The sequence below is a fragment of the Perca fluviatilis genome, chromosome 3 (assembly GCF_010015445.1).
Source record: "Perca fluviatilis chromosome 3, GENO_Pfluv_1.0, whole genome shotgun sequence".
Classification (NCBI taxonomy): domain Eukaryota; kingdom Metazoa; phylum Chordata; class Actinopteri; order Perciformes; family Percidae; genus Perca; species Perca fluviatilis.
Window position 1 is genome coordinate 21352435 of NC_053114.1, and position 10262 is coordinate 21362696.

Consider the following 10262-nt stretch of genomic DNA (forward strand, 5'->3'; position numbering starts at 1 on the left):
GGGACCAATTGGACAAATCAGCAGTCATGGAGTCATTATTTCAATACAATGTGTACCTGCCCAGCCAGGCTAGTAGAAAATGATAGGAGGCACCAGTTAATTACCATCTGATATTTATTATATTAACCATATCCAGTGGATTCATTAACACTTAATGGTTTGTATATAAGCCTTGCTCCCAGTGATACCTCATATCTAAGTTTTTCTTGAAACATGTTATTTTTTTCATGTTAGCAAGAGGAGACATCATTACAATATCCTAAAGAATACAGTGGATGCTTTGTAAATTATTCATTCTGAGGTATTAAACACTCAAAGTTGAGAAGGCAGGTAGAATTCTGATTTGGGGTATATTAAGGCATAACTATTATAACTGCATGTAAGTCACATTTTAACCATAATATGCATTTTAAGACACAGTTTATATATATTCAAGGCACACGTGTAATTCAATATAATGTCAAACAGCAATCTTTTCAAATTAATGAATATTTTAGACAGCCATTTTCAAATAATGCTCATGGTAAAGTCATAAACTGGGACAACACATCTTTTCTAGAGAGAAAAACTAATTTGGACAATTTAGGAATGTTTAAAAAAAATTAACATTTTCATATATATATATATATATAAAAAGGGCATCTGCGAACAGGCCCCTTTTATGACAACACCACAGTGATATACATTTATATATATATATATTTTTTTTTTAAATCGGATCCCATTTAAAGGACTAATCTTGATGTTCTGGTATAACGCTGGGTCCTTATGTTGTTATTCGTCCTGGATGTTTTACCATCACAGACATCGGAGGAACACTTCCAGGTTGTTGGGCCAGGAGCAGTTTACTTGCGTCCCAAGGACTCGGCTAGCTTCTTGAGCCTTTTCTTCAGCTCCAGAGGAAACTTCTCATAACACTTTTTACAAACAGGCTTCATGTCAAACTCAACAAACTTGTTCCTGCAAAGGGGAAGAAAGACCATGTCAATATAAATATGTCATCTAATTATTAGTCTGCCAATATTAACCCTTCAGATTTCCCTCCCACATGCATTCTTTTTTTAATCTAAATATTATCATCACTGCAGGTTCAAATTTATTTAAAAGGTCACAATCTCTTCACTTTAAATAATACTAACATTAGGGCCGTACTTTTAGGAGGTACCATCCGATCTTCTGATCTGGAATTATCTTGGATACCATTGAAATTATCGTGCAGGTTTGTCATTTAGTGCAAGGCAGCAATTACTTATCTCACTCAAAAAATAAAGCTTGAGGGAAGTAGAAGTTCCTCATAAATCAAGCCAAATCAATTATTAGATTAAGCGATAAGTTGATCGACAGATTGTTTAAGCAAAAATTACGACAAAAGAAATAAAAAAATACAGTGGCCCTGAGAGCTCGATGCACTGCAACTTAAGAAAACACATGCAATAAGCCAACACACACCGAAATGGAGAAAACATCTTCACCAATTTGAAAGGATATTCACAGAATATCATGGACTTAGACCAAATGAACAAAACAAGACATTTGAAGTTGTCACCTTGGATGTCTATTTTCTGACATGTTATAGACCAAAACAACTAACCCATTAATTGAGCCGATTATTCAATAACGAAAATAACGGTTAGTTGCAGCCCTACTGATAAGCATCAGTAAAGGCAAACTTGTGTTTGATATAAATGTATACTATAGCGGTTTTGCACAAACCCCATTAACACAAAACAATTGCAGGATGTTGGTTTTACTTTAGAAAATACATGAGAAATAATGATATCATGCCATACTGTCAAACAAGTAACACCACAGAAAAAGAAGAAGGTAGCGATAGCACCAACCAAGGATGGAGTGGTGAGTTGTGAACAATAACCACACTACAGACAGACAGCGGCTTTTTTCTTGCGGTCTTTGGCATCACGCTCACGCCGAGCCAAGCGTCGTTTCAGCTCCTCAGGCATGCGCTCGTAGCTGGGGATTACTAGAATTAATAATATATGTATCAAATAATTGTACCTCACTTTTTGAGTCAACTGTTGGCAAATCGCGGAACTATAGGAACCAACGATTGTTTTAACGTCATTAAAAATACAACCAAGCGACGCCAACAACCCGAAATGGGCGGGAACCGAGTAACAAACCGTAATCAAAGCCGGTCCGTAACGTACATGAGGCCTATATTAACCAATAAATATAACACCTATATGGGTTGTGTATTACTAGCTGTACACAACAACACTACCCTTAGTACAGTTCGTTTGTACAAAGTTCTTTAGGTGGTGAATTTAAACAAAAAAGCAAATCGCAAAAAGCTGTGGAAAATAAATCCAGAAGCCCATACCAACTTGCTACCATAGAATGCTACTCATAACAATATTGAGAGCCAGCAAGAAGCAAAGACAGTACAAAGGTGAAAGGCTTTAGTGTTGTGTATTACCCGTAATTCCTACAAACCAGACATGAAATTATATAAAGTAAAATAGTAATATACTAAATATTATCACACTAAACTACACAACAACACTTTAGTATTATAATTAGGGTAATATAAAAAATGTAAACATTTAACAACATAACAATATATAACCCAAAACTATGCACACAAAAACAAACCGAGCAACTATACCGGAAGAAACCCCACACATAAACGATGGACCGATACCACAGAGGTACCAAATAGGTTAAGTATGTCAGATTAGGGTACTAAAAAAAAAAAAAAGTAAATCCAATTAAAATGTATACATAAACACTTGCATATGAATAAAACTATTCCAGCAGTTCATTGTACGCGGATAGCAACCATTAGTCTGAGTAAACACAAAAAACATACAACATTATTCAACCAAGTTAAAACTATAAGTAACATACACTACACAATCCATGCAGCCACTCTTCCCTAGAGAAGAGGCACCCCCAACAACGATACCCACAGGGTTGAGTTCTCCGCTCAACCACACGGGTCGTCTAAAAGCCCCCCCGGGGCGATAGCGAGAAAATCACCCAAAAAACCGGAAGAGGGTAAGGAAACTCAAAATGAAACACTAAGCTGGTACTGCTTCTTCGCAGAGTCACCGGGGAAAACGCACTACAAATACTGGAAGGTTGTGCGCATGTACGACTAAACAGTTTGTACAAACAGAAACTGCAGGAACACCAGTTCAGCTGGACAGCATTCTGACAACAGTGGGAATCTAGAAGCGGAGTTACTAAGAGACTCACGGTGACTCCCTCTTCCTGCCGACAAAAGTCCTATCCTTTCTAAAGTCAAAACTACAAGGCATTTTTATGTTGAGGTTTGACACCACAGTGGTCCGGGTACGTCCCCCCCAGAAACAGAACCAATGAGAACGCTCTTGACCTGCAGCTTGAACAAGTACACCCCCCCAGCCCCTCAACACCATAGGACCCCCCACACACCAAACCTAACCCCAAATCCCCAACCACCACACAAACCAAAATAATATTAGCCGGACTCCTGTGCCTCCCAAAAGCCTCCCAAACAAAAAAGCAGATAACCTCCAGTGTGGTCTAAAAAGATCCCGGTGTGGCACGAGCACTACACTATGGTCCTCAACAGAGCAAATGAAAAGCACAAAAAGACAGTTGTGGCACACCTGCATCACACTCCATCACACTCAAACAAAAAATAAATCACCAACCAACCACATCAAACCCACCATTCTCTAACCACAACCAAATCCAAGTTTAAAATTTTCCCCTTTTAGTCCCATACAACCATCTACAGCACCTAACAAATGTATTATATAAAACAACAACAAAATGTGAAAACTACTCTATAAACTTACCGTCTACAGTGCTTGCATACCGGCTTCAGGTCAATTTCAACAAACTTATCTCTGAGTTACCATAGACGGGAGGTGAAGCATAGGAGAGAGAAGAGAGGAGAGGAGAAATTGGAGGAAAAAGAGCCAAAGAGGGAAGAGTTGTAGCAGGAGAGTGAAATACACAAAGACAAGTGTTAAGACGGACACTAAAGTAGGGGTTAAGTAGGAGTGTTACGAGTCCTGAGAGGAAAACAACAATCAGCTGGCAGTAGTGTACATGATTAGTTAGGAAAAGATGCTATTAATGAACAACATCACTTACTTGAGAGTGAGTTTAGTGTGGCAGGTGGAGCATGAGAAACAACTGACACACCAAGCCTTGTTGAGAGCAGACACCACTGAGGGGTTCACAGAAGGGGGGAAAAAAAGGATATTATGACCATTCTACAGTTGTGTGTTCAAGTGACATTTTATGTAAAAAAATAAATAAATTAAAACAGTACTGAATATGCGCTTTATTATAGTGATACTCACCATCGCCTTCAATCACACGGTTGCAGTGATAGCACACATCGCCGAAGAGCTTGATAACAGAGAAACACAGAGATTGAGTTTTTATACAGCAAACATTGCTAACATTATAATGTGCGTCACGTCCTCCACAGCCATTATTTTACTTGGCTCTTTTGTTTCTTACCTGGTTATAATGAGTCTCACAGTAAGCCAATCCCTTCCTCTCGTAATGCCGATGGCCGAGGAAAGGCTTCTCACACTTGGCACACACAAAATGCTGTAAACAAAAACAAATGTCGCGTGTGAAACTGACTAGAGGAGCAGGTGCCAACACAACATGAATATTACAACATGGCATCATGACTTTGCATAAACATACACGCCACTTTCCTAAAGCCAAATGGCGTGTTATCTGTACACGTTTTGAGCTATCCACGTGTATGTCTACGCTGTATACAGCGGATGTAAACATACACACCACGTGATATCGCGAGAACGTGCCGTGCTATCGCAAAAACAGCGTCACCCGCATGTAAAAAAGGAAAAAAAAAAAAAGGTTGAGTTCAGGAAATGAACACTGGGGAAGGCTTTAATTAAATAAAAAAAAATAAAAAACAGTTGATAAATGCCACACGCGGGACACGATCCCGGCTCTCCTGGGTGAAAGTCCTGTTTTACCCATATGCAGACTTCCGTCCTTTCATACTACTCCCTACGGCGATAATTCACACGTAATGTAGGTCAATGGAGGCCACACGGCGTTGATAAACACGCTAAAAAGTGATTATGCGTCTTGATAACACGCCAAAATGGCATACGAATTGGCGTGTCATACATACGCCACTTTGAGATCAGTCTGAATATTACATGAATATGTTTACTTACTTAGAAATGGTTTTAAAAGTTACAGGCTTGACCTATGGAGACATGTCACTGTTGTAATACTGTTTTTTTAATCACATTTAGCCAACCAGTGTCAAGAAACAACTGTAATATTTCTATAGTGTTCCCCAGTGTTATTATTTTCTTTTTAATTAGTTCTACTTGTCTGGCGCCTACCAGATTAATTTCAGCTAATGACTGTCTTTAGCATTAAATCAACTGCTGTACACTGTTGATAGAGCTTTTGAACAGTATAAGCAGCCTCCAGACACACAACTTGATCTGCTGTGCTCTGCCTCAGGAGAAATCATCTTACTTAAAAGTGCTCACATCGTTCCTACTGCCTCAATGTTGCTTGTTAACAGTGTTTTGGTACTAAAGTGGTTTATTTAATGAATTCATATGCATAAGTTATGGTAACTAAATGTGAAATGTATTCTAGATTTTTATTCTTCTTCTGTGTGAAGGCCTTACATACATATATCAACCATTAAAGTTGATCAGCATGACATTTGTCCACTATTATTAACCTGTCAGTGGTCTTTCTGAAGCCTACTCCCTTTAGTCCAACTTACAAAGTGCAGAAGAATTTTACAGAAACACTTGTTATACTCAATTTAGGTTTTGCCTGAATAAATGCCACATGATTTTATTACTACTTCTGAATTATTTAATTTGCCCCTTGATGTACCTCTCTCTGGGAATTTGGACACATCAAGTTGGCAACTCAATGGAGAGATGATGTCTAAATCAGTTACACTTGCCTGTCCTTACTTTTTTTCCAAACATATACAGGAATGTAACATTGCATCCAGTGGATTATAGTCTCATTTATGTTGACAAACCTCCACATGCCACTGCTTGCCCATGGCATTGACAACACGCCCCTCAATAGGTCTCCTACAGGCGCCACAGATTGGTACACCCATCTTGTCGTGGCAGGGCAAACAGAAGAGCTCTCCCTTGAGTTCCCTGGCTTCAACTGTCAATTCTTTCCTGTGGACAGAGAAACATTGAACAACACAAAGATATTTTTTCATGTGGCCCTGAAATATATTCTGAAGAGTGTTTTCTGTGCTAAAAAGTGGGGCGGAGTGGGAAGACTGACCCACAGTTGCTGCAGTTGAAGTGGTCTGGGTGATATGGGTCATTCTTAAAGATCAGTGGCTGCTCCTCGATGATGGCATGGCACTTCTGGCAGATATACTTGCCCAGGCCACGAGCTTTCTCGCGGTTATGGCATGGTCGACAGAGGTGCCTGAGGTAAAATAGAGGAGAACAAAATGTAGGGGTGTCAAGAAAGTCTACGTATTATATGAGGTTTTGACATACTCTGTCACAGCTGCTCAAAATTCCATTATTTGTTAAGGGAGTCAGCAGCTTGACGTGTGTGTGTAACCACCTGTTTTACAGGCTGTCATAGTGTTATATTAAGACTGTAATAAGATGAGATACTTACCTGCCAGCATTTTTGACAAACCCCACGTCTGCAAGCACAGCCTGGCAAATGTCACAGCAGAAGCAGTCAGGGTGCCAACTATTGTTCATGGCCTTAATGACACGACCAATGATGAACTCCCCTAAGGGAAACCCATAAGTGAGAGATCAGTTTGAGACAAGTCTAAGTTTGACTTTGATGGATGCTATTTTTGGGTACTGTACAGTAGTTTCTAATGAGCACTCCATTATGGAGTCCTGGTGTTACTACAATACACAACAGTGCTTCCTATAGTGTTCTCAAAGTGACACTTTAATTTTGAATGCATTTTAATTGTCAATTTAATTTAATTAGAGCATACTGTCTCCCCTTGGACACAGTCAAGCAGTATTAAAATAAGCTTACGTAGCACTAAAATGCATCTTGGGTGATCCAAACACAAGTGGGAAGTTAGAAATGAAAGTAATGAATAGGGGATCTGATCTCTTAAACACGATATGGAGGTCAGGGATGCTTACATTCACATATGTACGGTAGTGCAGTGGTTCCCAAACTGTGTGGGGAGATGTGGTGAAGGCTAGATGCTTTGGTATACACTGCTTGCTAAGCATGGAGCGGTTTGTGAAAGGTCTGTCGGATAAACGTTGAGCAGACAACGATCCAAAGGCAAAACGGGGACCAACAGAAAGGATTTGGGCGTGGCGAGAACACAATGACAGCAATAAATGAATGCTTAATAAACATTTTAAATTTACTTATGTCTGACAAACCTCCCACACATACCTGTATACACCAATGTCAAACAACTAGGCAAGTGTTTCAAATTCAACCTTACACAAATTAAAAAAGCCAAAACAATCCCTTCTCTGGCCATATTGTTAAGTCCTGTCCCATCTCCCGCAAATGAAAACAGATGTAAGCAGGAAGTCTAATCATAAATAATCATGTGAGGCACACCTGAGGCCTGTACTACGAAACAAGATTTGGTATTAACGAGGTAACTTCAGGTTCAACCCAGGGTTTTGTGCATCACGACGGTGGATCACTTGTTACCGGGTTAAATCGCCGTGGTAACTTATACTGAACACCTAACCTGCATTTTGGAGATCAGAGATCAACCGGTGTAAAAGCACCGCCTACTGACCAATCAATACTCGATTGATAACGGCGTCACCGTTCTTAGAAGATCAGGTGGAGCTCGGTGCGCAAGAGAGAGAGAGAGAGAGAGAGAGAGAGAGAGAGAGAGAGAGAGAGAGAGAGAGAGAGAGATGCGCTCAGAAAAGTTAAAACATTTAGAGACGGACAACCCCGTTAACATTCCCTGATGGGTATTTTTATGAAAGATAGATTTTCAGCAGAGGTAATTACGTATAGGCTATTTATTGGTTTCTTGAGCCGTGTGTTTGAATTATGTTTTTTCTCTCATGATCGCTTACCACTGCCAGGGTTGCAATTGAAATAACAGGCTAAAGCAACGGCAGTTTATGAAAAGCACAAGTGTAATTATGGTCAGATCTTGTGCCTGACTGATGGGGAAGTGATATTGATAAGCACTAACCGCGTCTGCTTTTTTTGCCAGCTTTCCTTCCTGTTTTAGGAAGCAGCGACTGGATTATGTTTTGCATGTAAAACCATGTCGGTGTTCTTCATAGTTATGCAGAATTATAGTTTGCACTTATGCAAAAAATGCATGTCTGGCAGATGTTTGCGATTGGTCATTCTGTGCAAACACCGCTTCTTTTATGTGAAGATGCGCACCACTGTTTTGGAAATCCTGGGTTGATTGAACTAGTTGTTAACCACCGTCGTGACACAGCTTATGCGGGACCGCGGTTGTTAGGTTAGGTGAAGCCGGGTAACTGAAATAAATCCAGGGCATGTTGATCTTTATTTGTAGTACAGGCCTCTGGGCTATCTCAATTAGATCTAGACATAGTCAGAATATATACTTTGTTCATTACACAATGTGGTCACTAGTCTTTTTGGGGTCCACACAACCCACAAATACTAGGTCTGGACAGGCCATAAATGAACAAATGAGGGCCTATAACACTCACCACACTGGTGACAGCAAGGGGCAAAGAGCATCTGGAAGTCATGTTCACAATATTTTCTTCCTTCAAACTGTGAAGAGAGAAGAAGAAGATTGTGATTCCTTCACTTAAGAGAAACATTCTCTATATAAAAGAGTACCAGATAAATCATCACCACACATGCAGTTCATAAAGTATGGCTCATCATTGTGTTAATTTGTGATGTGTTTTACTGTGAGTATTCAAGTGCACTACCTCATAGAAGAGTCCATCTGGGAACTGCTGAAAACACTGAGCACACACAAAGCACTGCTCATGGTACAGCTCTCCATTACTGTTGACAATCTTCTCAGTTGGAGCAAAGCCACTCTTACATCGCTCACAGGCCGCACTGGCCAGGGCATTAGCAATGCTGTTGCATGAGACAAGAAAATACATATTAGTACATTACTTCCCCAGAGTCACTGAGAAATGTTAGGCTGACAAATAGCTGGAATGCAGGGCTGCACCAATGTTTATCATTTCCCACATCAACTCCTACATTAACTGCTTGTTTCAGCAGCTGTCACCATGCAGAGTGGGAAATAATATGTGAATCAGTTGAGGAACTCACTAACACCATTACTCACTGCACAGCCATCGCCTAATTTGGTAAAGGAATAGAGGAACTCAAACCTAGCTGAGAGACGACGTGCAGACAGACAACAGACACACACAGACACACACACACAGACACAGACAGACACACACACACACACACTTTAATACTAGCTATGCCGTTGGTTTAATTCAGTTAAAGGGTAATGCTGGCTTAATGTGGAACATAAAGATGTTAAAATTAAGTTGAAAACTAAAACAACAATAACGCCAGCTAGCTAAACCAAGGAAACGTAACGTGAACTCATGTTTAAAGTTGATCATTTCCCCATTCATTCTTAACGTTAGTTGCTGTCTTTTAGTGACTTCAAATCAATCACGGTCACACCTGGATAGCTTAAATGCTTATAACCTTTATGGTTAACGTTAGAGTTCAGGTGCAGTGAGTACTAATAACTCGCATTATGTTGAGAATTCAAAACCATTAACTTAAAACCGCTAGCTAGCTAACTAACTAACGTTAGCATGCTAATCTTACAGTTAGCTCCAATATGGAAAATAACCTAAGAACACTAACGTTACCATTATTTCGCATATCGTTAGTTAACCAGCTATAACGTATCAACAGTGAACCAACATTTAAACTGGACCAAGATATGAGTTGATACTAACTTTTTTGCTGGTGCCTTAAAAAGGGTGCATCTATTCTAGCTAAGCGGTTAGCTAGCTAACTTTACCCCAATGGTTACGTTGGCATGCTAATGTGACGTTAGCTTTGGCTTGCTGGCTGAAATTAGCGGTTGTGTATGTTTGCTAATAATCTTACCTGCCCGTCATTCCAGCCACCCCCAGCATCACCGCCGATCACGACAGTTTTAGAAACTAATACAGTAATTGGTGTGCTAGCTAATTCCTTTCGCTGTTGCCAAAGTTTTCAGTGGTAAGCAGAACAGACTCGTCTTACGCCGTGTCGCCCCCTACCAGCAGAGCTGTGCCGTGCCGTTCAGGCGACCC

The 10262-nt window shown here is 40.1% G+C and overlaps 1 protein-coding gene across 4 annotated transcripts; it reads right to left on the reverse strand.

The window, feature by feature from the left end:
* Window positions 1–96: 96 nt before the first annotated feature.
* On the reverse strand, window positions 97–10262 carry LOC120556394 (LIM and senescent cell antigen-like-containing domain protein 1). Of its 4 annotated transcripts, none has more exons than XM_039795977.1 (12): window positions 10075–10262; window positions 8907–9063; window positions 8676–8742; window positions 6640–6760; window positions 6289–6438; window positions 6026–6176; window positions 4483–4575; window positions 4320–4368; window positions 4108–4183; window positions 3814–3857; window positions 1842–1972; window positions 829–960 (listed from the first exon to the last, which is right to left on the reverse strand). In XM_039795977.1, the coding sequence occupies exons 1-11, from the start codon at window positions 10101–10103 to the stop codon at window positions 1878–1880; spliced, it is 1032 nt and encodes a 343-aa protein (XP_039651911.1). In that variant the 5' UTR covers window positions 10104–10262; the 3' UTR covers window positions 829–960; window positions 1842–1877. The 4 variants fall into 4 exon arrangements, with proteins under 4 accessions (XP_039651913.1, XP_039651911.1, XP_039651914.1 ...); XM_039795980.1 differs by lacking the exon at window positions 10075–10262 and adding an exon at window positions 9921–10011 and having other exon boundaries at window positions 6640–6731; XM_039795978.1 differs by lacking the exon at window positions 10075–10262 and adding an exon at window positions 9281–9306.